At 61.2% G+C, this 27,695-nt stretch overlaps 2 protein-coding genes across 4 annotated transcripts; both read right to left on the reverse strand.

Annotated features, from left to right (window-relative positions):
* Positions 1-10,299: 10,299 nt before the first annotated feature.
* FES (FES proto-oncogene, tyrosine kinase) lies at positions 10,300-19,140 on the reverse strand. 2 transcript variants are annotated; one of them, XM_051834217.2, is made up of 19 exons: positions 18,967-19,140; positions 18,396-18,611; positions 18,087-18,260; positions 16,352-16,448; positions 16,053-16,236; positions 14,928-15,065; positions 14,732-14,851; positions 14,480-14,602; positions 14,204-14,390; positions 14,036-14,119; positions 13,340-13,549; positions 13,061-13,183; positions 12,666-12,719; positions 12,123-12,241; positions 11,754-11,848; positions 11,534-11,657; positions 11,262-11,419; positions 10,992-11,114; positions 10,300-10,613 (listed from the first exon to the last, which is right to left on the reverse strand). In XM_051834217.2, the coding sequence occupies exons 2-19, from the start codon at positions 18,600-18,602 to the stop codon at positions 10,471-10,473; spliced, it is 2,463 nt and encodes an 820-aa protein (XP_051690177.1). In that variant the 5' UTR covers positions 18,603-18,611; positions 18,967-19,140; the 3' UTR covers positions 10,300-10,470. The 2 variants fall into 2 exon arrangements, with proteins under 2 accessions (XP_051690177.1, XP_051690178.1); XM_051834218.2 differs by lacking the exon at positions 18,967-19,140 and adding an exon at positions 18,785-18,926.
* A 575-nt stretch (positions 19,141-19,715) lies between these two features.
* On the reverse strand, positions 19,716-27,221 carry FURIN (furin, paired basic amino acid cleaving enzyme). 2 transcript variants are annotated; one of them, XM_070054556.1, is made up of 15 exons: positions 26,892-27,221; positions 26,594-26,692; positions 26,399-26,494; positions 26,012-26,140; positions 25,829-25,905; positions 25,511-25,599; positions 24,957-25,129; positions 23,385-23,597; positions 22,990-23,090; positions 22,772-22,875; positions 22,572-22,689; positions 22,305-22,484; positions 22,064-22,188; positions 21,872-21,982; positions 19,716-21,769 (listed from the first exon to the last, which is right to left on the reverse strand). In XM_070054556.1, exons 1-15 carry the CDS (start codon positions 27,066-27,068, stop codon positions 21,177-21,179), a joined length of 2,385 nt encoding a protein of 794 aa, XP_069910657.1. In that variant the 5' UTR covers positions 27,069-27,221; the 3' UTR covers positions 19,716-21,176. The 2 variants fall into 2 exon arrangements, with proteins under 2 accessions (XP_069910657.1, XP_069910658.1); XM_070054557.1 differs by having other exon boundaries at positions 21,175-21,769; positions 21,876-21,982; positions 26,892-27,206.
* Positions 27,222-27,695: the final 474 nt, after the last annotated feature.

Consider the following 27,695-nt stretch of genomic DNA (forward strand, 5'->3'; position numbering starts at 1 on the left):
CGCGGGGTTGCTTCTCAGGCTAAGGGGCTCTCTGGTCCCTGCTGGGGACCCTTCGATGCGTACTGTAGGGGCTCTCCTTCCTCCTGGGTTGTGTATGATCTTACAGCATAATAAACCATATTAATTAATTCATTCATTCTTTTTAAATTCTTTTTTTTAAAGGTTTATTTATTTGAAAGGCAGAGTTACAGAGAGGGAGAGGCAGAGGCAGAGAGAGAGATCTTCCACACGCTGGTTCACTCCCCAAATGGAACCAGCGGCCAGGGGTGGGCCAGGTAGGAGCCAGGAGCTTCATCCAGCTCTCCCACGTGGGTGACAGTGGGCATCCTCCACCGCTTTCCCACGATCGTTAACAGGAAGCTGGATCGGAAGTGGAGCAGCTGGGACTCGAACTGGTGCCCAAATGGGATGCCAGTGCTGCAGGCAGTAGCTTTAGCCACTATGCAATGCCAGCCCCAGGCTTTGTAAATTCTTACCTGCTGCCGGCTGAATGTTTGCAGGCATCTCTCCCAGATTCACAGGTGAAACCCTAACCCTCACTGAGGTGGGGTGGGAAGTGGGGCTCTGGGCTTGTGATTAGGTCAGGAGGGTGGCGCTTCCCAGCTCTTATCAAAGGGTCCCAGGGAGCTGCCCCTTCCACCACCTGAGGGCCCCCCTGGAAAGCAGGTGCACCCGACCCAGAACCTGCTGGGGCCTCCATCTGGGTCTTGGCGGTCTCCCAGAGTCCCGAGGAAGAACGTTCTCCCATTCCTCAGCCGCCCCCTTTGCAGTCTCTCCCCATATCTGCCCAAACGGACCAAGGTAAGAGGTGTGCAGCGTTGGGGATCCCCGGGCCCTCACGGTGCTGGGCTGTACCAGTTTACGCATCCGTGATAAACTGTGGAACATGGCCTAGGCCACGTGCCATCTGGTTGACCAGATGTAAAACGCCCTCTCATTTAACTCCCATTTCCTCGATCTGGTCAGGAACATTTCCCCAGGTGTGTTTACCAACCGGAGACCACGTGCTCTGTGTTCTCACGCCTTGCCCTGTGCTTGGGGGTGGGGTGGGGGGTGTATTTTCCAGGCCTTCTGTTGAATTTTCCATTTTAGTGATCATCTTTGGATCTTTTATTTGTTCTCCTTAAAACTGGAAGCATTGGGGTTGGCATTGTGCAGCAGTGGCTGCTCCGTTTCTGATCCAGCTCCCTGCTGACGCCCCTGAGATGACGCCCAAGTGCTGTGTCCCTGCCACCCATGTGGGAGACCCGGATGAAATTCCTGGCTCCTGGTTTTGGCCTGGCCCAGCCTCAGCTGTTACAGGCATCGGGGGAGTGAACCCGTTGATGGAAGATCTCTCTCTCTCTCTCTCTCTCTGATGCACTGACTTTCAAATAGATAAAATAAATCTTAAAAAAAAAATTGGAGTATAGCTTACAGTCGGTGGGCCAGATCTGAAGTGCAGAGTGTGATAGGTTTTGATAAGTGCACACATAAGTATAACCAGAACCCACTGCAAAGCACAGAACCTCCCCATCTGCCTTAAAGGTTTGCAGTCCCTAAGTGCATCCTGGCAGCTACCGGGGCCTCTGGACCTGCCACTCTTCCGCAGACTCAGCCTGTTAGGAGAGAGCAAGCCCAGACAGAGCCAGGCGGCTCATTACTTGCACAAGCGAGGTGGGCACCTGTCGGGACAACGCGGAACAGGAGGGACCAATGCCGGGAGGCGTGACCGAGAACCTGCAGCTGCACTCAAAGGAAAGAGGAGGGCCAAGTACGAAGTCCTGGGGAGGCAGGTGAGCCACAGCCTCAGGGCAGCCTCCCTCAATGCCGAAGATGGCGGCAGCGCGTTCCTCCCTGGGCTGCAGACCTGCCCTTGTTCCAGGAGGAACCGCAGTGTGGTCAGGCCTCTCCACCCCCTCGCCCCCCTCCCCCGACTCTCCCATGCATTCCACTAAGAATCATTCTCAGCAGCATCCACCAGACGCCTCCACTGGCGGTACTGACGAGGGCTTGGCCCAAAGCCTTGGCACTTGTCCTTAGCATCGTCAGATGAGAACGACCGGGGACCCACGCGGTCGGCAGTGGGAGCTGAGCTTTGGCCGCGTCTGTTCCATCACTTGTTAACACCGCCACCTGTCGGAGACACAGGGTAGTGAATGCCTCAGGTAGGCGCTCTCTGCTGAAGACTTCTTTTTCCTTAAGTTTTATTTTATTTTTTATTTATTTGAAAGGGGGGGGGAGAGAGAGAGACAGAGAGAAAGAGAGAGGAACAGATAAAGATCTTCCATTTCCTGGTGTACTCCCCCAAATGCCCACAACATCCAGGGCTGGGCCAAGTTGAAGCCAGGAGACCACGACTCCCTCTGGGTCTCCATGTGGGTGGCAGGGATCTAAGTACTTGAGCCATCATCTGCCGCCTCCAGAGTGTACATTAGCAGGAAGCTGGATCAGAAGCATGACGAGGACTTAAACTTAGGCAGTACAACATCCCAAGTAACTTTTTTTTTTTTCAGGGTTGACTTATTTGGAAGAGAGAGAAAGAGAGCAAGACAGAGAGATCTTCCATCCACTGGTTCACTCCCCAAATAACCTGCAATAGCCAAGGATTGGCAAGGCTGAAGCCAGGAGCCAGAAACTCCATCTGGATCTTGCATGTGGATAGCAGGGGCCCAAGGACTTGGGCCATCTTCCACTGCCTTCCCAGGCACATTAGCAGGGAGCTGGATCCGAAGTGGAGCAGCCAGGACTCAAACTGGCACTCAGATATAGGATGCAGATGTCACAGGTGGGGACTTAACCTCTGTACCACATCACCAGCCCCCAAGTGGCATCTTTTTATTATTATTTATTTGAAAGTGAGAGTTAAAGAGATTGATCTTCTATCCGCTGGTTCACTCCCTAAATGGCCGCAACAGACAGGGCTGGACCAGATGGAAGCCAGGAGCCTGGAGCTTCTTCCAGGTCTCCCACATGGATGCAGGGGCCCAAGCCCACTATGCCACATCACCGGCCCCCTAAAAGGCATCTTAATTTCTGTGCCACGAACACCTACTCCTGCTTGTCGCTCCCCCTCTTCGTGGGGGAACGACACTGAACCCTGCGCTGTTCTTTCGTCTGCTCGGCCCTCCCCGGGTTTGCTGCTGGTTCTTCCCGGGTTGGCTACTATCCCTTCCACCTCCGTGGAAGGGCAGTTCCCCCTGGCCACATTCCCCACTTCCGCAGGGGAGCGGCACACCGCCGGCCGGCTCTTCTCGGGGGCTGCACAGGTTCCCTTAGATGTTCCCCATAGATGTTCCTGGTGCATGCCGTCTCTCTCCTCCTTTATAGTCCTCCTCCGCCAATCCTAACTCGGCTGCCCACACGCCGAGTACGCTGCTCTCCAATCAGGAGCAAGTCCTACAGTTTATCAGTTGAACTGGAGGCAGCTGTGCGGAAGCTGTTTACTTCTCTCCCAACGCCACATTGTGGGAGAGCAGATGCATAGAATAAGTCTTAATTCGAGTAACTTAGTCTAGTCCGGATTGCTCCCCACACTGCTGAATATTCTTGGTTATAAAGGCAGTGCTTGTGTCTGGTCAGTTGTCTTTGGAGACGCCAAACACATACCACGACTGATCTAGGACTTCCTGAACAGATGGTATGGCCCACGTCCTCTGTGCATGCGGGAACTGCTGCGCCGTACCTTGAAACTGCTGTTATGACAGTCAACATCCAGCAGCCCCCTTGAGAGCAGAGCCTGGGAGGGCTGGCACCACGGCGCAGCGACTAAAGCCCCAGCCTGCAGCGCCAGCGTCCCATACGGGCACCAGCTTGAGCCCTGGCTGCTCCACTTCCAATCCAACTCCCTACTAATGCACCTGGGAAAGCAGTGGAGGATGGCCCAAGTGCTTGAGCCCCTGCACCCACATGGGAGACCAGGAAGAAGATCCTGGCTCCTGGCTTCAGTCTGGCCCAGCCCTGGCCATTGCGGTCATTTGGGGAGTGAACCAGCAGACGGAAGACCTCTCTCTCTCTCTCCTCCCTCCCTCAGTGTAACTCTGCCTTTCAAATAAATAAATCTTCAAAAACAAATCCTTCCTGATATTTAAAATAAAAAATTGAAAAGAGCAAAGTTGGGGACCCGTCATACATCTGTCAGGGCCAGCCAGGTTTGGTGCCCGGACCACGTGCCCCAGAGTTCTCCCTGCCACACATGTGTAGTTAGTCTCCAGGCACGTCTGCCAGGCTCCTTCGGCCTCGTGTGCTGGCATCACTAGCTTGTGTTGTGCATGGGTCCTGGTGACGGTGTCCAGTTGACTGTGGGTGTTGCTTGGACAGCATGGTTCCCACCAACTTGTTGGTCCCACTGATGTTCATGGTCAAGGGCTCTTTTTCCATGGGTGTCTGCTTTGGACATGTGTCAATCTGATGCCATAACAGTCTTGGGACTTGGGGCTGGGACTTGATTCCAGGCTGGAGCCCTCGCCGCTCCCCACCCCCCACTATGGTAGCAAGGTGCTTACCAAATGACAGGAATTCACCCTGGATAGGTCACTGCCTCACGACAGCTATACAGACCCACCGTGACAAAGCTCTGTCCTCTGTATCCACTTCTCTGGCCACAGTGGCTATGGTCAAAGTTCCCTGGTATTCTGGCACATCTACCCCCTGAGACGCCGGCATCCCATATCAGAGTTCTTGGTCAAGTCCCAGCTGCTCCACTTCCCATCCAGCTCCCTGCCAATGCACCTGGGAAAGCAGTGGAAGATGGCGCAAGTGCTTGGGCCGCTGCCACTCCTGTGGGAGACCCAGGTGGAGTTCCTGGCTCCTGGCTTCCACCTGGCCTGGCTTTGGCCTGGTCCAGCCCCAGCCATTATAGCCATTTGGGGAGTGAACCAGTGGATGGAAGATCTCTCTTTCCTGGTCTTTCTTTCATTTTTTAAGATTTTTTATTTATTTATTTGGCAGGTAGAGTTACAGACAGTGAGAGAGAGAGAGAGAGAAAGGTCTTCCTTCCATTGGTTCACCCCGCCAAAGTGGCTGGCACTGTGCCGATCCAAAGCCAGGAGCCAGGCACTTCCTCCTGGTCTCCCATGCAGGTGCAGGGGCCCAAGCACTTGGGCCATCCTCCACTGCCCTCTCGGGCCACAGCAGAGAGCTGGCCTGGAAGAGGAGCAACCGGATCTAGAACCCGGCACCCATATGGGATACCAGTGCCACAGGTGGAGGATTAGCCAAGTGAGCCACGGCGCCGGGCCCCTCTTTCCTGGTCTTTCAAATAAAAAGAAAGAAAACCAACCAAAGTGGCGTGGAGCGTGGGGTCGCTTGTTAAGCAGCTGAGCAGCATCCCAGTCCTGACCCTGCTCTGCTAGTGCCATGGGCCATGCAGCCATGGTTTCTGGACTTTTACCCAAATCGTCTCTCTTCCTCCTTTCTCTTGTTTTAAAAATTATTTTATCGGGGCCGGAACTGTGGCGGGTAAAGCTGCCACCTGCATTGCTGGCATCCCCTATGGGTGCCAGTTCAAGTCTTGGCTGCTCCACTTCCAATCCAGCTCTCTACTATGGCCTTGGAAGATGGCCCAAGTCCTTGGGCCCTTGCACCTGCGTGGGAGACTCAGAAGTTTCTGGCTCCTGGCTTCAGATCGGCCCAGCTCCAGCTGTTGCGGCTATTTGGGGAGTGAACCAGCAGCTGGAAGACCTTTCTCTCTCTCTCTGCCTTTCCTCTCTCTGTGTAACTCTGAATTTCAAATAAAGAAATCTTTAAGAAATTACTTTATCGTTTCTTTTTCTCCTTTATCTTAAAAAAAGTGATTTATTTATTTGAAAGGCACAGTGACAGAGAAGGGGAGAGATCTTCTACCTGCAGGTTCACTCCCCAAATGGCCACAACAACCAGGGCTGGACCAGGCAGAAGCCAGGAGCCAGGAACTCCATCCCGGTCTCCCACATGGGTCCAGGAGCTCAATCACTTGAGCCATCATCCCCTGCCTCCCCGGGTGCACTAGTGAACTGGATCAGAAGCACAGCAGCCTGGACTTGAACCAGCACTTCATACGGGTTCCAAGCAGCCCCACTGGTGGCTTACGCCACCGCACCTCAAGGCCTGCCCCTCATCGTTCAAGTGGATCCTAGACTGATTGCCGCCAATCACTAGGTCGCGTTCTAGCACAGGGGCAGAGGAATGGGCAGTAGCTCTCCCGTGCTTCCTCCAGTTCTGCAAGACCCTGCCTCTCTGGTGAACACAGATGGCGCTGGTTGGGGAACAGGGACTATGGTGAAAAACCACTCAGGGTAGACTCAGAGGTTAGCATTTAGTGCAGCACCAGACGCTGTTCTCCTCAGAGTGCCTGGGTTTGAGTCCAGCTCCACTTTTTTTTTTTTTTTTTTTTTTTTTTTTTTTTTTACAGGCAGAGTGGACAGTGAGAGAGAGACAGAGAGAAAGGTCTTCCTTTTGCCGTTGGTTCACCCTCCAATGGCCGCCGCTGCAGCCGGCGCACCGCACTGATCTGATGGCAGGAGCCAGGAGCCAGGTGCTTTTCCTGGTCTCCCATGGGGTGCAGGGCCCAAGCACCTGGGCCATCCTCCACTGCACTCCCAGGCCACAGCAGAGAGCTGGCCTGGAAGAGGGGCAACCGGGACAGAATCCGGCACCCCGACCGGGACTAGAACCCGGTGTGCCGGCGCCGCAAGGTGGAGGATTAGCCTATTGAGCCACGGCGCCGGCTTTTTTTTTTTTTTTTTTTTTTAACAATTCATTTACTTGAGATGCATAGTTACAGAGAGAGGGGTCTTCCATTGGCTGTTTCATTCCCCAAATGGCTGCAACGGCCAGAGGCGAGCCAATCCGAAGCCAGGAGCTTCTTCTGGGTCTTCCAGGTCTCCACATGGGTGGCAGGGGCCCAAGCACTTGGGTCATCTTCTACTGCTTTCTCAAGCCATCAGCAGGGAGCTGGATCAGAAGTGGGGCAGCCAGGACTTGAACCGGCGTCCATATGGGATGCTAGAGCTGCAGGCAGAGGCTTAACCTACTACGCCACAGCGCCAGCCCCCTCCGGCTCCACTTCTGAACCAGCTTTCCCTGCTAACGCACACCTGGGGAGGCAGCAGGTATAGCTGGGTCTCTGCCTCCACAGGGGATACGCAGAGCAAGTCTGGGCTCCAGCTCTGGGCCCAGCTGCTGCAGGGCAAAGCAGCAGATGGGAGACCTTTGTTTCTCTCTCTCTGCCTTTTCTATATCCCTTATTGGAGGTCTGGTTTGAGACCCAGCTACTCTGCTTCCAATCTAGCTTCCCGCTAATGCACCCGGGAAGTAGGTGATGGCTCAAGTACTTGAGTTCCTGCCACCCAGATGGGAGATCCAGATGGAATTCCTGGCTCTGGGCTTCAGCCTGGCCCGGTCCCAGCTGTTGCAGCCTTTTAGAGAATGAACCAGTGGATGGAAGATCTCTTTCACTTCATCTTTCAAATAAATGAATACATTACAAAAAAAAAAAAAAATCAAAAAGCTAGGCCAGCATGGTGTCAGTTTTGCATCCCAAGACAGGGTGGCCCTGAACTGGAAGGACCAAGTGATTGGAGACCTGGAGGTCAGCCAGCCAGAAGCTAAGGAGCCAACTCCCAATCACAGCCAAGCAGTGCTGGCACCTGGGAAACAGGGACAGGTGCAAAGCCCTGCACCTAACTGAAACTAGGAAGAGGGGTGAGATGCGGCCTTGAGCTCCAGCCTGGGCCACCCATCAGCCACGGGACTCCCCTATCAGGAGAAACTGCCAACACTGGGCTGCACCATGCCCAAGCCTGGCCTCCTGGCCCACGTGGAGGTGTGCAAGGTATCAGGGGTACCAGGGTGGGCCTTCTCCTCACACCCCTGCCCATCAACACCTGCCCATCATTTTGATGTCTCTATAGCTCGATTTGCCTGCTCTTGAGAACAAAACGGAGCTACAAATGGGCTCGCTTTCATTTCTAGACTCTTGGTGCAACGTCTTTGAGGTCCATCAATGTTGGAGCATGGATCAGCGGTTTGTTCATTGCGGTGTGGACACTGGGGTCACTTCCAGGTTGTTCTGGCCCTAAGTTCTCTCCAGAAACCTCCATTATTCACATATTCCAGTCCCACAGGCGTCTGAAGTGCCATCCTTGCCTTTCTGTTTCAGGTTAGACAGCTCCTATTAACCCAGCTTCAAGTTCCCTAGTCCTGGCCTCCGATGTGGTCGGTCTCTAACCATGATGCACATTTTCTCCTTTAGTTTTGTTACAAAACCCATCCAGTGAGTTTGTAATTTGAGAGCTACTTTTCAGTTCAATATGCTCCTTTGATGCCTTTTTAATAGCTTCCAATTCTCCTTAAATTCCCCATATTTGCATCTATTTTGTGTATCTTTCTTCTCTAACATAATAACCATAATTATTTAGAAGTCCTGGGACTGGCATTGTGGCGCAGGTTAAGCTGATGCCTATAATGCTAGAATCCCCTATGAGCACCAGTTTGCACCCCAGCTGCCCCACTTCCAATCCAGCTCCCTGCTAATGCACCTGGGAAAGCAGTGGAAGGCCCAGAGCTTGAGCCCCTGCCATCTCTATGGGAGACTCACATACAGTTCCAGGCTCCTGGCTTCCACCTGGGCCAGGCTGTTGTGCCCACTTGGGGACTGAATCAGCAGATAGATCTCTGTCTCTCTCTATATATGTCATTCTGCATTTAAAATAAATTTTTTAAAGATAATATTTTATTTATTTGAAAGGCAGAGTAACAGAGAGAGAGAGAGATCTTCCATCTGCTGGTTCACTCCCCTAATGGCCACAACAGCCAGGCGCCAGGAGCCAGACTGTAGCCAGGAGCTTCTTCTAGGTCTTCTATGTGGGTGCAGGACCCAAGCACTCAGGCCATTGTCCACTGCTTTCCCAGGTACATCAGCAGGGAGCTGGGTGGGAAGTGGAGCATCTGGGACTCAAACTGCAGTCCATATGAGATGCCAGTGTTGCAGGTGGCAGCTCTACCCGCTACACCACAGCACTGGCCCCTCAAATAAAGTTTTTAAATACATCAAATAAAATCCTGTCTGCCAACTCCAATACCTGGATCATCTGTGGGTCTGCTTCTAGTGTTCATTTTTTCCCTTGTGTATCAGCCCCATCTTCCCTCCTCCGCACTTTTTTTGGACAAGGGTTATGGTTTTGAGTTCTGTGTCACATATCGGATACAAAAGGATACAGGCTTCACACTCACTCCCGGCCCCTCCCCCCCCCCCCCCACCTGGAAGCCAGCCTCCTCTCTCAATGCCACAGGACTATGAGGCCTGTTCTGCCCGGCCAGAGCAGTAGTGCCCGGTCTCCTGCACTGCCCAGGGAACTTAGCGAAGTCCCACGGGGAAGCCTGCTCTGCACCAGCTCCTGGACATCTGGATCCACAGTGCAGCTCCTGCAACCACCAGAAGCCGCTCACTTCTCTCTGCCCCTAGTGAGTTGCCACGCTCGGGCCAGGACTGCGCCCCAGCCAGGTTCCCCTGCAAGGCACCGGCCACCTACCGCTAGTTCATTCCTTGTCACATGCATCTGGATTTCCACTACCACTCTCCATCCTCCTCCTACACTTGGGTTCTTTTCATCTCATTGGCTTTTCCTAGCTGTCGCCACGGGCGGGGGCAGTGGCCGGGATGGTTCATTGGTTCTGCTTTCTGTCACTTGCACCCAAGCCAGGATCCCTGAACTTGCGCGGGCGGGTGACGGCCGGAGCGCCACCCGGGTTCTCCCAGTCTCTGCTTTCGTAACCTCCTCGTCTCAGAGCCCTTCTCTGTTGCTGCTGGGAAGGTTGTAGATGACTTGGTAGACAGCAGCCGGCCTCAGGGGGAGGCGCCAAGGGGGCTGCCCACCCGCCCCCACTGTCCAGGAGCCTCGCCTGGAGATAAACTCCTTAGAAAAGCATTTTCCTCCACTTCAGCCCCGGGAGTCTCCTTGGAGTGAGCCCCTTAACTCTCCCTGACTTTCAAGCAAACAGCCGTGCATCGGCTGCTCGCCAGCATCTCACGCCATTGACTTCACACCCCTCGCGCCAGCCCCTGCCTCCATCTGGGCTTCCAGACTCTTCCACCCACACTTGACATCCACAGGCACCGTCTCCAGGCTCAGCAGCCACCCCGTGGCTCTGCTCCTCTTCCTGGGATCCTGTTTCAGGGGCCGACACTGCCATCTGGTCAAAGCCCAGAGCTCATCCCCCTCGCTCGCCCCCGTGTCTTCCCATCCAACGGCTACCAGCTCGGTCAGCTCTGCGGTCCTTCCCCACGACCACCGTGCAGGCCCCTCCTGCCCTCCGAGGCAGAGCACAGGCTGAGAGCACTGGCTGGGCACACGTGGCTTTATTATTTCTGCTGAAGAGGAAGCCGAGGCAGGTGCAGGGCAGCGGGCGGGCGTCCGGAGTTTGGGACGGTGAACCGCCGTGTGATCCGGAGCTGCTCGGGAGGTTCGCGTTCGCCTGCAGCGCCCCCTGGCTTGAGGAGGGGGCGCGGCCTCACCGATGCCGCCTGCGGATGCTTTGCAGCTCCTGGTATATGGTGCTGAAGTTGGGCCGCTGCCCGGGCTCATGGGCCCAGCACTGCTCCATGAGCCTGAACACGGCGTCAGGGCACAGCTCTGGGCAGGGCAGGCGGCCCCCTGTGAAGATAGGCACATTGCGCCAGGCGTGAAGACAGGGTCTGGGGGGACGGCCAGAGCCTCGGGCAGCCAAAGAACAGCTTCAAAAAACCCACAAGGCTCCCCTGACGCCACTCTGGTCCCTCTAAGACCCCAGGGACAGAGGCCTGGGTCCTAACCCCAGGCACCCCAGGTCCAGGTACTGCTGGCTAGCTGCAGGCTGCGGGAGCTGTGCCGGCCTCACTGTTTCCATCAACCCCCACCTCACAAGGCACGAAGAGTGAATCAAATCATCAGGGATAGCTACCGAGTGGTTCTCCACTCCGCCCCGGGGACAGGAAGAGGCCCAGGCAGGGGCCAAGGAGCAGGGCTTGGCCCCGGCTGCTGCTGCCACCTCACCCTTTTCCACAAACTCCCGGGTCTGCTGGTTGCTGAGGTTGGGGTACGGGGAGGCCCCCAGGCTGAAGGTCTCCCATAGCAGGATGCCAAAGCTCCACACGTCACTCTCCGAGGAGTAGCGGCCTACAGGGCGGGCAAGGCCTGCGTGAGAGGCCGTGCGGGCCTGGGGCCCGGCCCTGTCAGCCCCCCCGGGGGGGGAGGGGAGGAAGGGGGGAGGAGAGGGAGGAGGGGGAAGAGGAGCAGGAGGAGGAGGAAGGCCTGGTTCTGTACCATAGTTAAGGGCCTCGGGAGCCGTCCACTTCACGGGCACCTGTCTGAGGCCGCCCGAGGCTGCGTAGATCCCGTCGGCTTCCTCCCGGGACATCCCAAAGTCGCTGATCTTCAGGACATGCTTCTCCGTCACCAGGCAGTTGCGAGCAGCCAGGTCCCTGAGCAGAGCAGGGCGGGGGTACTGGGCCTGGGCTGCTCCTCGCCCCCGGGGTGGGGGGGCACTCCTGGTCTCTCAGGAGAGGCGGCCCCCACCTCCGGAGCTGCCGGCTCACCGATGGATGCAGCACTTGCTCTCCAGGTACTCCATGCCCGCCGCCGCGTCGCCCACCATCTGCAGCAGAGTCTTCACCCGCAGGCGGCCTCCCTCCGTCCGGAGGAAGGTCAGGAAGTCGCCCCCTGGGGAGGGGGGTGGGTGGGGCGCTCGCTGAGCCGCCTGGCGGGGCTGAGCCCCCCACATCCACCCCGCCCTGGAGGTCAGGCCCCTGGGCTCACCCTGCACGAGCTCCATAACGATGTAGATGGGCTGCTTCTGGGTGCAGACGCCAATGAGGCGCACGATGTTGGGGTGGCTGTACTGCTTCAGGATCCTGGGAGCGGGGAGCGCTGCTGTTTAGATGCCCCACCCCCCTTCCCGGGAGCCCAGGGCAGCCCGTGGGGAGACAGAGTGTGACCTTAGCGGGGGCCCAGGCAGCCTTTACCTTGGCCTTGGGGGTGGGGATGGGTGCTGCAGGGTGGGTAGGGGGGCGAGGGTGGCGCTCGAGGATGAAATGACACCACCCAAGCCACGTGCATTAGGCTGGGCCACTCAGAGGAAGCCCCGTGGCCCTGGAGCCTGGGGTGGCCGTGAACTTGACGGCTCACCTCGCTTCCTGCAGAAACTTGGCCTTGAGGTCGGGCGGGAGGGTCTCACGGCAGGACTTCACGGCCACCAGGGTGTTGTCAGCTCGCAGGCGGCCGCTGAACACTTCCCCGAAGTTCCCCTGAAAGGGTCCTGGGCTCCTACCAAGGCCTCCGCCAGGCGGCCACCTTTTCCTCTGCTCCCGGGCTTGGCTGCCTCATCCCCGCCAGCACGGGGCCCGGGCAGGGACCTTCACCTGAGACGCCATGCTCACTCAGAGAAGTGACGTTCAAGATCGCAAAGTCACCTCCCTTCTGTCTAACAGAGGAGGTGGCAGGGGTAGTGCTGGGGCCTGGGGCTGGGGGAGCTGGCGGCACAGCCGCCCCCTGGCGGGTCTGGGGCAGGGGGTCTTCCCTGTTTCCTGGAGGACAGTGGGTGGCGGGGGCTGGGCAGCGAGGAAGGAACAGGACTAGGGAGGGCAGGGCTCAGGGGTGACCCATGGGCTGCAAGGAAGCAAGGTCGGAGGGCGCGGCAGGTGCGGGGAGGCTCGGCGCAGGCGCACTCACCCGCCCGATCTGCTCACCCAGCACCAGGTCCTCGTGCTTCAGCACCCACTTGTCCTGGGGAGGAGGAAGCGTTCGGGGTCAGCGAGGAGAAGGGACGCTGGACTGGACCTGCACCAGCTGCCCACTGCCGCCCACTGCCGTCGCAAAATCCTCTGTTCCCTGGAGCCAGCACGTGCGGGGCTTCTAACAGGGCGTGCGAGGACCACGCCCCGCTGGCTGCCTGGACCAGGCCCCGCATGTGTGGCTCCCAGAGTGACAGCGGCCTTGACGGGTCACCCTGCACCCTGCATGGAGACGGGGACCTGGAAGGCCCTTCCTGCTCTGATCTTGGGTGGGCCTGACCCGCACCCTGCCCCCACCGCACCGCAGGCAGCCCAGGCCCGGCGCAGGCTCACCTTGGGCACGGCCCTGCGCAGGACCACACCACTCTTCTTGGTCAGGGGCTGCTGGGATCGCAGCAGATGGTCGATGAGCAAGGGGATGCTGGGAAAACCGTCCCCTTCCAGTCGGTACAGGTTCTGTGGGGCGGGGCGCCTGGGGTCAGCAGCCTCCGTGGCTGAGAGCGAGGGGCAGAGGGCAGGAAAGGCACAGGCCTCCCCGGGATTCCCACTCTCAGGGGACACGGCCTCTTGGCCCCCGGTGTGGAGAGGGCGAGGCCTGGAGGGCCCACTCACGTCCGAGGACTGGATGATGAAGTGGCGGGGCAGGCCGTCCCACAGCACCGACAGCACGGCCTCCTGCTTGCCCTGGCTCTCCCGCACCAGGAAGTCCCCGCAGTGCGTCAGCAGCTCAGCCACCTCGGCCCGTGGGATGGCCCCGTGGTACCACAGCTGCTCGTGGAGCGGCTTCTGCACCTCAGGGACGAGCTGCAGCGGTGGCGGGAGCTGGCGGGGACAGGGGAGGGATGAGTGGGGGGGTGGGGGGGTGGCTCAGCCACGGGGCCAGCAAGGGGTCTCTCGCTCCCGTCCCTTACACACTCTGTCCTCACAACCACCTGTGGGCCATTCAGGCCGGACGCAGGCCCCCTGGAGCAGGCGGTAGCCTGGCCTAGGCGGGCTCTGGGCAGAACTGGCACGGGGACCCCTGGTTGGCTGACCCCAAACCTTGTCCTGCAAGCCATGGGCTGCCCACTGCTGGAGCGGGAAGGCCGGGGGTTGACCAAGGCTGCGCTGGTCCCTGCAGTGCATGGGAGTTGGGGGGAAAGGGGTGCACAAGAGTAGCAGGGCAAGGAGTCTCTCTAGGGTGCCACACTGACTAAGCCCACAGGCCACGCAGGGAGGGGGTTAGCAAGTCCCAGCCTGCCCCCCCCGGGGTGGGGGAGGGGAGGGATGGGCAGAGGTGCAGCCCCACGTTGGGTGGGTGCCACTCACCGAGAACTTGGGGCGGAAGATTCCCGAGATGTGAGTCCTAAGGATCTCCAGCGTGGGCGTCCTGCCCCCCTCTCGCTCCTGCTCCTGAGGCCAGGGATAGACGTCAGCGGGTGGCCAGGCTTGGGGAGGGGGCGGGCGGCGGGCGCAGCGGCAGCGGCGGCGGCTCACCGAGGACGACGTGGAGTGGCGATCGTCCTGCAGGAGCAGCACAGGCGGGGGCTCGCCGGGGCCCAGCTGCTCCAGCTTGGCCTGTAGCAGCTCCTGCTGCGCCTGCAGCTTGGCCTGGGTGCACAGTGCTCCCTGTAGCCCCTGCAGCGCCTCCTGCAGCGCCTGCTTCTTGCCCAACAGTTGTACCCTGCAGGTGGGGGCTGGGATGAGAGAGGGGCTGGGGAGGGCAGGAAAGAGGCAGGTGGGTGCTGGCGGGGAGAGGGGAAGCCCACTTACCGGGCCCGGGGGTGTGTGTTCTGTTCCTCCTCCTGGAGCTCACGCTGTAACTGAGTGACCACCTCCTGCCGGCTCAGCACCACCTGGCTGGCCGTAGCCAGCTCATCTGTCACCGAGGTCAATCTGAGGCCGAGAGAAATGCAGCGTTGGAGCCGTGGCCCGCAGAGGCAGCCCCGTGTGCTCAGCCCCGGCCACGTTAGCCCCGGGGTATGCCAGGCCCCCGCCCCGGCCCGGCGCCCGGCTACCACCCACGTGTGCTGCACGCTCTCCACGGTCAGCTCGTTCAGCTGCAGCTCCCCGGGCTCCAGCTGCTCGCCCTCCTCAAGGAGCGACTCGTCAAAGGTGACGCAGGGGGGGATGTCGGGGACGGACCTGTGTGGGGACAGTGCCCCCTCAGCGATGAGGCCAGCAGTCCCGGTGCCCGGCAGGCGTGAGGGGGCGGGCTTACCCATACTGTCGCAGGAAGCCTTGGTACTCGGCCTCGGGCTGGATGCGGGCGGCCGCTGCAGCCATCTCCCGGTGAATGGCCACCACTTCCTCCTGCACCAGGCTACTGATCTCCAGGTACTCCTGCAGGATTTCCTTCCTGTCCCCCAGAGACGGGACCACCGTCAGGGCTGGGCGGGCACGGCCGGCTCAGCCTGGACGCCGGGGCCACGGTCAGCGTTGTGGCTACGCTATCCCCAGCCTCACCTCCTGAGCCAGCCCCGCCCCCCAGGGGAATCTCCTCTGATGCACAAAATCACAAAATGCAGTCGCTGGAAGCCACAGAGGGAGCCACTGAGATGCGGGGCGTGAGGTCTGGTGTGCAGGAAGCGCTCAGCAAACGTGAGCGCCAACCCTCTCCCTGCACTGGGCAGCTGCAGGCCATCAACGTGCCGTGGACCCCCAGGTGCAGAGCGCTCAGTCCCAGCGCCAGCCTCGCATATTCATAGCCCCCCCCATCCAAAGGCCCCAGTGAACCTGTCTCAGACACCCCCACTTCCGCTAGCGGAAAGAGAACCCAACTCTCCGTCCATTCCCACAAGAGCCTCTCTCTGGCCTGCCTGCCTCGGTCCCTGCCGGCGGAGGCCTGTTCTGGTCCCATCATGCCACACTCCTGCTGCACCCACAGCCTAAGTCCTCACGTTGGCTGCTCCGGCTGCTCACGGGCCCTCTGGCACCCGGCGGCTCCCCGAGCCCACGCCCCACTCTGCCCTTCCCTTGCTCTGCAGAAATTCCGTTGCTAGCTCCGTACCCTCCGGCCTGGGGCCTGTGCACCTGCTGTCCCTCCTTCTGAAATAGTCTTCCTGTGGTTCCCTCTCGGGTTGCCCAGACCACCCCATTGCACCCAGAGCCTCCTCTCCTGGCCTCGCTTCCTCTTTCTCTGATGCCTGAGGACAAAGGTGTTTGCCTACGTTGTTCTCTGCAGAGCCTGGGAAAAATCCTGGGCTCAGGGGCCCCCGGGTGCAATAGAATCTGGATTGAAGCCCATTGGTTCCAGGCCTGCTCTCCCATAATCACACAACAGGCCAAGCGCTGTTACGGGGCGGGCTGGCGGGGCTGGCGGGGGAGGGCAGGGGCTGTGGCTTACAGGACGCGCGCCATCTCCTCGTGCAGGTCCTGCAGTGACTGCAACAGGCCGGGCAGCAGGAGCTGGTAGTGGTGTTGATGGTGCAGCTGGGCGGCCCGCACGCCCAGCACGTAGCGGTTGTGCTGGGCAAAGAGCTTCCACAGGCTGCGCACGTACTTGTCTTTGGCCTTGTCGCGGTCTTTGTCTGCCAGGTGGGACGAGGGCGGGTATGGGTGACAGCACACAGGCCTGCCCCGACCCCGTGCACAGGGCAGCAGGGGCCCGGGCTCTCCTTCCCGCTAGCAGGGAAAGCTGCAAACCTTTGCTGGCTTCCTGGTACTTGCGCCTGGCTTGGGCACTGTCCCGTGCCAGGGCTCGGTACTGGCTCTTCAGTTTCTCAATGTCCTGGCTGTGGGTCTGGGGGCAGAGAGAGAGAGAGAGAGGCCCGTGTGGAGAGGGGAGGCAGCTCTCCCAGCCAAGCAGGAAGCCTCTGCCTAGGGAGAAGTCCTACAAAGAACCTGCTTTGGAGGCAGGCAGCACCCCAGGCCGCGTAAGAAGACCAGAGTTGGCCGGCGCCGCGGCTCACTAGGCTAATCCTCCCCCTTGCGGCGCCGGCACACCGGGTTCTAGTCCCGGTCGGGGCCCCGGATTCTGTCCCGGTTGCCCCTCTTCCAGGCCAGCTCTCTGCTGTGGCCTGGGAGTGCAGTGGAGGATGGCCCAAGTCCTTGGGCCCTGCACCCCACGGGAGACCAGGAGAAGCACCTGGCTCCTGCCATCGGATCAGCGCGGTGCGCCAGCTGCAGCGCGCCGACCGCGGTGGCCATTGGAGGGTGAACCAACGGCAAAGGAAGACCTTTCTCTCTGTCTCTGTCTCTCACTGTCCACTCTGCCTGTCAAAAATAAATAAATTAAAAAAAAAAAAAAGACCAGAGTTAAGGACCGGCCCTGAGGGTGATGGCCAGGGGCCCTCCTTGGCCTGCCAGTGGCATCCTGGTGTTGGGCAGGGCCCACTTCCCATGCTGCACAGCCTCTGCAGTCACGCGGGGCTCCACACGCAGAGTGATCCCCAGGCCCCATTGCCGCCATCATGAAATTCTTTGTAATTTTTAACAAGGGACCTCCATTTTCATTTTGTGCTGGCCCCTACACGTGATCTTCCTGGTGGGGGCACCACAGACTTCCCAGCCCAGGGCTCCTGTTATACACAGGCAGACACCGGGCGCGCCCCAGTCCTCACCTCTCAACCTCAGTTTCCCCCTTCTGTAACAGCAAAACTCATAGCCTACATGGGTCTTTGGCTTCAAGGGGCACAGAGTTAGAGTATCTGAAGCTCTCAGGCCACAGGATCCTTGCTACAATGGCTCAGTTTCGCCACCGTGGCTCTACAGTGGTCACCGATGATACGAAAACACACAAAATTTGCTGTGGGAAAACTTTTCTCTCTAAAACCGGGCAGGCCCCTGAATTAGGCCATCTGGGATGCAGACAGACAGACACGGAACCTGACTGGCCACGGGGGGCCGCTGTGGGTCCATGGCAGGGGCCGGGCCCTGCCCCCTGCTGGTGGAAGGGGTGTGGCAGGGAGGCTGAGCAGTACACTTGAATGGGAGAACTCAGATAAACAGCCAAGGCCAAAGCCACGCAGCCTTGAGGGCGGCTATGGAGCACACGGGCTGGCTGACTTCACAGCGGGAGCACCCGGCCACCGGGAAGCCATGCTGCTGTCCGGCCTCTGGGGCCCGGGGAGCAGCCTGCCTTGGCCACAGCCACGCTGGCCCTCATCACTGCTCCCTCTCTCGGACCGCAGGAGGCGGAACTCACAAGAAGACCCTCCTCTCATCCTCACACACTCAGCACCAGAGCCCCAGAGAGGCCCTGCCCCAGGCCAGCCCCGTGCAGGGAGGAAGCTGCAGAGGGTGGGAGCAAGGCCCTTCCTGGCAGGGCCTGTGGTCAGGGAGTTCCACTTCCCCCCCTCGCCCTGCAAATCCAGGGGCTCCCGTGCACATCCCTCTCTGTTGGGCGTAGACAAGGGCTGAAGCCCAGGCCGCCACCCACCTTGGTGAGCTCCTGCTGCAGCTGCTGCCACTGCTCGCTGTAGGTCTTGCGCAGCTGCTGGCGCTCCCGGATCAGCAGGCTCAGCTTGCTCAGGGGCCCCGAGTTCAGATCCTCCGCATGCTGCCGCAGCAAGCGGCTGAGACCCTCGGTCTGGCTGGTGATCTCCGCCCAGGACTGCGGCACAGTATGCCGGAGGCAGGGACAGGGGGACAAGAGGGGGGACAATGGCTCTCATGCCCAGCGCCTGCCAAGGCTCCAAGCCCTCCAGAGGGCTCTGGGCGAGGAGGGAAGAACCCTGCAGAGGCCCACCTGGCTGATGGGGCTGTCGGGGCCCCGGCTCTGGCCCCCGCCGTCCTGTGTGGACATGTGGTGCAGCAGGCCAGCGTACTCCCTGTCACTCTTCACCCGCTGGGCCATCCACTTCCTCATGCCTTCCAGCAGGCGCAGCTCGGCCTCCTGCATCTGCTGGACAGCCCCGTGGCCCTGGGGGCTGCACAGCTCCGAAGAGAAGCCCATCGTGCCCTCCTGGGGACAGGGCAGAGGTGGTCACCCAGGGAAAGGCAGCCGTTGGACGAAGGGCGAGAGGCCGGGTCGGGGCTGCCGGGTTGGGAGGAGCTGCAGGCATGCAGGCGGGCCGGCAGGCGGGGGGGTGGGGGTGCAGGACCAGCCCTCGGTGCTCCCCAGGCCAACCCCAGCACCTGAGGTCCCTTTCCCGGGGCCTGGAATGGAACCAGCCTGGAGCCTCCCTCTGCGGCCCTTCTAACTCACGCCTGCCGCAGCCGCTGGCCCAGGCGGGAGCCCTAGCCGGCCCCCGCCCTTCTGCGGCCCCCACCCGCGCCCAGATCCCGCCTGCCACCCCCGCGCGCGCGCGCCTGGTTACCGCGCAAGCAGCTGCTCCTGGGCCGCCGCCACCGTCTCGGGCCCCTGCCGGACCCCCGGCCAGTTCCTGAATCCGCGCTTCCTCCTCGCGCGGTTTCGGTTGGCTCAGGCCCCTGGGCGGGCCCGGGAGGGGAAGGGGCGGGCGGGAGTGCCCCCCTGCTCCGCGCTGGGCGGCAGCAGCCCTGGCGGCCCCAAGGCCACGGAAACGGAAGGGAGGAGGGGGCCGGGAAAGAATGCTTGTGCGGAGAGCGCCCGGGAACACCGGGCGGCCCGGAAGAGGCAGGGGGTCGCTGGATTCCCCAGGAGGGCTCAGGCTCCATGTTCCATTTGAATAAAATTCCCAAGTACTTGTACGGGTCAAGGCCTGGCCCCTCCCCAGGGCCCCACGCCCTCCCCCCACCCCCCCAACAAGGCTTCTGTCCCAAGGGAAACCTGGGGGGAGTGCAAAGGTATGGAGTTCCCCAGGTGGGCCCCTCCCTCCCTCCCAGGCTCAGACTCCAGGTCAGTCCTGCCTAGAGGAAGTTGCTCCGCAACCTGGCGGAAACCAGGGTTTCAGCAGCCAAGTGCTGAGCCCCAGGCCCAAGGATCACTGCCCCCGTCCTGGCGGCAGTGCACCTGCCGCGTGTTGGAGACTGCTGTGGGCCCACCTACAGGCAGGTGGGACTCTTAGACGCGCCCACCAGGTCCCCAATCCCCATTCGGATCCCCAGCCCGAGCCAGGAAGAACAGCGCCACAGTGGAGAACAGGGCTGGTTTGCATAGTCTGCACGTTTAATCACCTTAAAACCTCTAACATTATCTCGTGTCCATTAAATAGAGCCAACAATGCTGGACCTGTTTAAATTACAAGAAAAAAAAATCACTGTGCACCAACCCAGTTATCTTACAAAACCAGCCGGGCTGGCCACGAGGGGGAAGGGGGTGGGGAGGAGGGGGCACCCCTGGGCAGGTGGCTGGGTACTAGGAAGGGCAAGGGGAGAGAAACGGGGACTCCCAGGTGGGAGGGGGCTGATTGTCCTACTGGGAGGGGTGCAAAAGGCACATCAGAAGAGGGGGTTGGGGGCGACAGGCCGGTGCTTCTCTCCACCAGGGCACAGTGTTGGAGGGGGCTCCGTGCCACCACCTGCCCACCCCTGGCACGTGGGGAGTCAGCGCCCCACGCGTGGGCCCTTGGCACGCCGAGCCCCACTGGAAACACAGATGTCAGCCTGCCTCCCCGCCGTGGCCCCCCTTCCTGGAGCCCGCCTCTTCAGGACTTAGGGCTCAGCTACTCCTCAGTCCTCAGCCACCTGCTGCAGCCCCCGCACCTTGGGGCCAGGGCAGCCAGGGAAGGGCAGGGTGGACAGTGGGTGTGAGAAGGTGGGTGGTCCAGCTGCTACCCCCATTAAAAATACAAAAAAAAAAAATCAGCATCTAAAGTGAAATCATCACAAAGTGAAAATATATCCTCAAACAGCTCCTGAGATCCCCACAGGGGAAAGCAGCATTGGGCGGCGGGCGGAGAGGCCAGCGGGGCCACCGTCCCTCTCCACCGCCACCCAGGGGCTCCGGGACTGTGAGTGCCAACAGCCCAGGCGGCCCCGGGCTCAGAATACAGGGACTTGGGCCCTGGCGGGGCGGGGGGGGGGGGTGCCAGAGAGCAGGGTGGTGGGGACGCCGGCTGCGGCGCGGGCACGGAGTGCGGAGGCAGGGCGCGCACCGGGTGGGGGGCACCTGCCTCACCTTGGTCCCTTCCTATGATCGCCGCTTCCACTGAGGCTCAGCAGAGCTGGGGACTGCGAAAGGGATGCAAAAGCCCTTGGAGAGAGGGCCGCCTCCAAATCCCTCCTAGGCCAGTCTCCCTGCTGCCTGGACGGGGACCATTATTGCTTTAGAGGGACGGGGGAGGGGCAAGAGCCGCAGCCTGGGCCAGGAATCCCGAAAATGAGGGGCTGCCCCTCCACTCGGCAGGCCTCCAGCCGGGCCCCCAGAGGCTTTGCTGCTTCCTCCACCCGCAGAAGGCGCTGGGGTGGACGGAGGCCCCCCCTGTCCCCCAGCCGGTTCCGCCCCACCCCCGGCCAGCTGGGCCCAAGGATGGGGGGTGAGACGCAGTCTCTGCCGCCCTTCTGGCCTCCCAGCTGGGGCCTGAACCCAGTCCCAAGATAAAAAAATACTTTGGTGAAGTAAAAAGTGCCACAGGAGGGTCGGCTCGCGGGGCGGGCAGTGGGCGCGTCAGAGGACGCTCTGGTCTTTGATAAAGGCGGTCCTCTCGCCCCGGCCCTCGTCCTCTTCTGAGTCCGAGGGGCACTCCTCCTGCCAGGCTTCGGGGGGCAGCCCCTTGTAGGAGATGAGGCCTCTGTCCATGGTGTATACCTTCACCCCCCGGAAGCTGAAGCCGGAGCGCAGCTGCAGCACCAGGAAGACCGTGGCGAAGACCAGCACGATGAAGGCGCAGCTGAGCCCCGCCACCACCTCGGGCAGGTGCGAGGGCAGCAGCCCCGCCTGCAGCCGCGGCTCCCCCCCAGCCCCGGGCGGCGGCGGCGGCGGCAGCTGCTGCGGTGGCGACTCGCGGCTGCTCTGGCCTTGCCGAGAGCACGCCTGCTGCACGGGGTCCAGGGAGGCGTGGCTGGGGCAGCTGAGGCAGTCCGTGGGGGCCGGCCCCCGACAGGTGGCGCACGAGCTGTGGCAGGGGATGCAGACGCTGGCCCGGATGGTCTCCATGTCGTTCTCGGTGCTGTAGTGCGTATCGAGGACTTGGGGGGCGAAACCCGGCGGGCAGTGCTGGACACAGCTCTTCTGGTGCAGGGAGAAGCCTTCCTCACACACTGCGGGTGCGGAAGAGAAAGGGGGGTGTCAGACATCAGACCTCCCGAGCACGGTCTCTCCCCGCCCCGAGCCCCCAGACCAGAACAGCAGCCGCTACTGACCCACGCAGGCCTGGCTCGACGTGGGCGTCTTGCAGCCGCTGCTTTCCGGGGGCGCGGGTGGCCCTTCGGGAGCCGTGCCGTACAGCACGAGGGTGAACTTGGTGAGCGTCCCTGTGCCGGGGCGCAGGAGGCAGCAGAGTAAGAGGGTGCCGGCCCCTCACCTGGCCCCCGCCCCCAGGGCCACCCCAGTACCATAGTTGTTGGCCTCGCTGGTGTTCTCAATCTCCAGGACCCACTCGCCAGAGGGGTCCTCGTCCCAGGAATGCGTCGTCATGAAGGCCCAGTCGTTGAAGCCATCTGCAGAGTAGTCGTGCGGCCTGCAGAGGGGAGGCACGTGACTGGCATCACGTGGGTGCACAGTCCCCCAAGACACAACAGCGCCTCCCCCAGTGCCAACAGTGCCCCACAGACAGGGGCCGGACGGGGCAAGCACCTGGCGGCCAGCAGGGTGGAACGGGTGCCCATGGGGCTGACCAGGTGGATGGCCAGGTCGCCGCGGCGGTTGTAGGACAGGGTGAGCCGTGCCTGAGCATGCTCCAGCCGGGTGATGTGGCTGGGCTCGCCCAGGCACGCCGTCACCGTCTTGCGCACCTCCAGCCGCTTCCCAATGTCCCTGCGCAGAGAGCACGGGGACGGTCAGCCTGGCCCAGCAGAGTCCCCTGCGACCCCGCCCCCACCCCGGCCCAGGGCCGGCCCTCACTTGGGCTCCGTGAGGATGTCGATGATGCATTTCCGCTGGGGGGCCACTGTCGTCCAGTTCTGAGCCAAGGCCACCATGGCACCTGCATCCAGTAGCCCGTAGCCATAGGAGTGGCTCACTGTGGAGGCGGGGAGTGAGGGTCAGCTGAGAGGCACAGGCACCCCACCCCCCAAGCCCAGCTCCGCGGGCCACCCGCCCACCTTTGCGGCCCACGCCGTTGGTGGTCCAGTCGTTAGCGTTGAGGTGGGCCGGCTTTGAGGTCTGTACCACCAGGTGCTGCATGTCCCGCCAGGTAAGGTTCTTACTGCGGAGGAGAAGAGGCCAGGCCTCAATCTTTGTGGAGCGGAGCCGGGCCCAGGGTGGCCCTGCAGGGACCGCGGTGGGGCCAGGGCCGCCCCTCAGCCCCTCGCCCGCTTACTTGGCCTCCAGGGTGAGTGCGATGATGCCGGCTGCCAGGGGGGCCGAGGCGGAGGTGCCCGTGTGAGACTCTGTGCACTTCTGCCGCAAGTCGGTGGTCACCTACCAGGGGCACAGTGGTGCTGAGGCCTGGGCCGGCTGGAGGGGCTGAGCCACCTGCCTCCCCTTCCCTCCCTGCCGACTGGCACTGGGGACCACGGATGGCCTGGTGAGCCGGGCCGAGACGCCGCAGCTCCGCCTGCCGCCTCGCTAGCTCACTGCACAGGCCTCAGCTCCCCGAGAAATGGGGCGGGGTGGGGGATGGTGAGAGCACAGCGCGTTCGCGGGAGAGCCTGCGCTTCCCCCGGGTGGCTCGGGAGGGGCCTCTCAGGTCAGCACAGCCCCGGGAGGACTCACAATCTGCTTCTCGTTCTGGTTGCCGCTGCTGTAGGTGGTGGCCAGCGTGGACGAGCAGGCCTCGCTGTACCAGGGCACGTTGCCCAGCTGCGTGGCGCTGCTGATGGACAGCGTGTAGATGCTGTTGGTGTAGCCGTCACAGTTGCAGCTGTCGTGCTCACGGCCCCCGTTCCCCGAGGCCCAGACGAAGATGGAACCCAGCCCCCCTCGGCCCTGCGGACGGAGCGGGCCGGGGTCACTTGGGATCGGGACTCGAGGGAGACACGTGGTCCCTGGGACCTCCTGTCTGCCTCCCAGGCTCCCTGGGGGCTCCCCTGGGGTCACTGCACATGCAACAGCCATGTCTGCACACACAAGCCCCAGATGGCGATCACCAGCAAAATGCTCACAGTGGCGGCTCTCTGGGAGGGGGCTCTCTGTTTTTAGACCACTTTCCGGGGGGGGGGGGTGTGTATTTGAAAGACAGAATGACGGGGGGGGGGGGTATGTATTTGAAAGACAGAATGACGAGAGTGGGGGGGGGGGAGGGAGGGAGGAAACGGAGAGTGGAATAGATCTTCAATCTGCCAGTTCATTCCCCCAAATGCCTGCAACACGCAGGGCTAGGCCAGGCCAAAACCAGGAGCCTAGAACTCCCTCCAGGTCTCCCTGGCAGGTGGCAGGGACCCAAGCACTTGATCCGTCATCTGCTGCTTCCCAGGACAAATTAGCAGAAGCTGGATTGGAAGTGGAGGAGCCAGGACTTGAACCAGGCACTCCGACATGGGATGAGGACGTTGCAAATTGCAGCTTAACCTGCTGTGGCACAACACACCCACCTAAGGAGGCAGGAGGGATTTTTTTTTTAACCTAGAAATCTTTTATTTAAGGTATATAAACTTCATGCATTTCACACGTGCAAGGGTTTTTGTTTAACTTTACTCTTTTTCTGTCCCTTAATGTTTAGTAAATATGTTTTAAAAAATTTATTTGAAAGTCAGTTACTGGGAAGAGAGAGAGAGAGAGAAATCTTCCACCCACTGGTTCACTCCCAAGACGGCCGTTATGAACAGGGATGGGCCAGGCTGAAGCCAGGAGCCAGAGGCTTCACACGGGTCTCCCACATGGGTGCAGGGGCCCAAGCACTTGGGCCATCCTCCGCTCTTTTCCCAGGCCACAGCAGAGAGCTGGATCAGAAGTGGAGCAGATGCAGATGCCCGCATCCAATACAGGAATAGGTTTGAGTCCCGGCTACCCTGTGCTTCTGAGCCAGCCCCTGGCCATGCATTTGGGAGGTAGCTGATGGAGACCTGGAGGGAGATCCTGGCTCCTGAGCCAGCCCTGTTAACACGTGAGAGGCCCGAATGGAGTCCTGGCTTCGGCTTGGCCCAGTCCTGGCTGTTGTGTCACTTGGGGGAGTGAATCAGTGGGCGGAAGGTCTCAGTATCTCTAACTGTTTTCAATAAAATAAGTAAATCTTTAAAAAAAATCTTTAAAAACTTAAATACAAGAAAAGCCAAACAAAACAGAAACGCCAGGGAGACAGCTGTGGGAAGGCCGGCCCCCCGGCTGGGTGGGGAACCCCCGGCTCACCTGGCTGACCCCCCGGAAGAAGGCCTCCTCGGCCAGGCGGGCCGGCCCGTCCACGGTCTTGCCGTCGTCCTCAGGGCCCCAGCTGGCGCTGTAGATGTGGATGTGGTTGGGGTTCAGGCCCAGCGAGCGCGCCTCCACCGCGTCCGTCACCTCGCCATCCAGCATGCGCACCCCTGGCCGCGGAGGGGCGGGAAGAGGGTGCTGCGTGGGTCTGGCTGCCAGGAGCACCCGGGGGACGGCCCGGGAGGGCCGAGGCGGATGCCGGGAAACCTGTCTGCCTCTGCCCCCGGCCACACGACAGGACTACAGGGCGCTTCTGGAGCACGGCCACCGCAGCCTGCCCCCGGAGGACTTGGGGAGACGCCGCTAAGTGTCCACCCTCCCCCCCCACCGCCACCAGCCCCTGTCTAGCTCTGAGTCCCCAAGAGCCCTCTTCAGAGTGTCTTCCAGGTCACAAGTGTCCACCACGGGGAAAGGCAGGCAGGGCCAGATGGGAAGTGGCAGGGAAGGGTCCTACGGGAAGGGTCCGCCCACCTGGCAGAGGCCACACCCACCTCCAATGCGGGCATTATAGGCCACGCCCACACCGCAAACACCGTTGTTAGCCACTGCAGCCACTTCGCCTGCGCACCGCGTGCCGTGCCTGCCAGGGTCAAGAGCACGGTGTAAGTGGGGTAAGCAGGTGCAGCCAGAGGAGCAGGAAGAAACCACACACATAGGGCAGCACCATGACCACCGCCCCGCACGTGTGCACGGCCCCGCCTCTCCACTCCGACCAAACCCGTGGAAAAAGCCTGCAGCCTCTTGGGTGGGGCCCGCCTGCACCCTCGGGGAAAGAGGGGAGGCTGAGGACAGGCGCCTCAGCTTCTTACCTATTATCGTTCATCTGTGTGTACCGGGGCTGGGGGTCAGGGTCCTGGTCATTGACATCGAAACTGGCCCCAGGATCCTGGGAAGCACGAGGCTGTGGTCAGGAGCCCGCTGGCCACACTGGCAATGGGACAGCCCCTGCCCGCCTATCACTGCGCCACCGCCTCCCTCCCCCGCCTCCTCACATAATTGCCTGCCAAATCCGGGTGGTTCTTCTCAATGCCGTCGTCCAGGATGGAGACCACGATGCCGTGCCCCGTGTAGCCCTGGGCCCAGGCCTCCTTCACGTTCAGGTCCCGCTGAGTGACACCAGACTGCAGAGACACCCGCCCCCGGCCGTTAGGGGAGGTGGCTGCTCGGACGAGGGTGGGCTGTCGTGGGTGTCCCTTCATCACCCCCAAATCTCTCCACCACCCCAGGGCGGGGGGCAACCTCCAGGCTCAGCAGGATGGGCTGGGGAGAGACTGCCCGGCAGCAGCAAAGCCAAAGAATCGGACAGAGCCTCGAAGTCGGCCTCACGCTCCCCACGGGAGCTCCCGGACGGAGGAGCGGCACCCACAGAGGCAGCGTACCAGGTACCACTGCTGGGGGAACTTGGGGTCCGTGGGCTCCTGGTACACATCCCGTTTGCTCCGTCGCTTTGCTACCTGCTGCTCCAGCCACTGTACCTGGGTGGGAGGGAAGGAGAGAGAGTACGGGTGGGTGGGGGCGGAGGAAGCGAGAGGGAAGCGGAGGGAGGCGGCAGGAAGCATCAGGGCCACACTCACTTGAGGCTCCCTCTGCAGCCGGCTGTGCCGCAGGCGGTGAGGCGACAGCGACCGCTTTGTCACTGCTCGGTGCCAGAAGTGGTAATAGTCGCCGAAGATCTGCAGGAGAGCAGGGAGACTGAGCTGGGCTTTCCATCTGTCAGTCCCCGGGGAGGCGGGGGACGGGGGTGGACAGCGGCTCAGCAAGAACACACACAGGGGACCAGCAGGGACCTGCTGCTAAAGCCACGGCTCCCGCCCCACTGGCTGCCCGTACGCCCCAGCAAACCGGCCTGACAGTTCCTGGAGGAACACCCACCTGGCCTAGGTTGAGGAATCCATGCTTCCGCGCCACACCGTCAGCCACCGCCAGGCCCCCAGGGATGCGCACGGCCCACGTGTTGGTGAAGACCCTCTGGCTACAGGCATTGGCTGCCAGCAGGACCAGGGCTCCTGCTGTGGCTAGCACCCATAGCAACCAGGGCCTCAGCTCCATGGAGGGGGCAGGTGGCTGGGACCCCGGAGCACCCGTCTCCTCGGCCTGGTCACAAGGCCTCTGCTTCCCCGTGCCTGCTCGCTGCCTGTGGCCCGGGGCTGACTGGTGGGGGCATGGGGCCGAGGTGGGCAGGGCTAGGATGGGAGGAGGGCGGCTGCAGGCTCTGGAAGGAACGAGAGAGGGAAGGGGGGGAAGTCAGCCCCTCCCTGGCATGGAGGGAGGGAAGATGCCCTCCCCACCCCTCGGCTCAGCCCAGGCCTGGAAGGGGCGCTGGAGGAAGGGGGCCAAAAAAGGAGAATGTCCCAGAAGAAGTTTGGACCCGCCCCCTTGTCAGCCGGAAGTAGGGACAGATGGATTCCCCATGGCGCCCCACCCCCAGCAAGTGTGACACTGAGAATGGGACGAAGCACATCAAGGCTCCAGTCACTCAAAATCAGAAATGACAAACGAGTCCTTGCCGTCACCAAGGAAAACGGGACACGCGACCGAGCAGGACGGACACAGCATCTCACCTGGTTTTTAAATACCAGGTGAACGACGCACATTTCTACAGCACCCAAAACAAAATCTGGGGGGGACACACGCTAAAACGTTCACAATGGTCCCTGCGGGATGGCGACTGAAATT

Source organism: Oryctolagus cuniculus, chromosome 12 (genome assembly GCF_964237555.1).
Source record: "Oryctolagus cuniculus chromosome 12, mOryCun1.1, whole genome shotgun sequence".
NCBI classification, from domain to species: Eukaryota; Metazoa; Chordata; class Mammalia; order Lagomorpha; family Leporidae; genus Oryctolagus; species Oryctolagus cuniculus.

Excerpts from the sequence above, each read along its gene's own strand:
- FURIN (XM_070054556.1), bottom strand. The coding sequence starts at position 27,068 with ATGGAGCTGAGGCCCTGGTTGCTATGGGTGCTAGCCACAGCAGGAGCC. Across the intron at positions 25,130-25,510 it reads CTATAATGCCCGCATTGGAG|GGGTGCGCATGCTGGATGGC; the intron begins GTGGGTGTGGCC and ends CTCCGCGGCCAG. Across the intron at positions 23,091-23,384 it reads ACCAGAACGAGAAGCAGATT|GTGACCACCGACTTGCGGCA; the intron begins GTGAGTCCTCCC and ends TGCCCCTGGTAG.
- FES (XM_051834217.2), bottom strand. The coding sequence starts at position 18,602 with ATGGGCTTCTCTTCGGAGCTGTGCAGCCCCCAGGGCCACGGGGCTGTC. Across the intron at positions 15,066-16,052 it reads GAGGAGATGGCGCGCGTCCT|GAAGGAAATCCTGCAGGAGT; the intron begins GTAAGCCACAGC and ends TCTGGGGGACAG. Across the intron at positions 12,720-13,060 it reads TGCGCAGGGCCGTGCCCAAG|GACAAGTGGGTGCTGAAGCA; the intron begins GTGAGCCTGCGC and ends CCTCCTCCCCAG.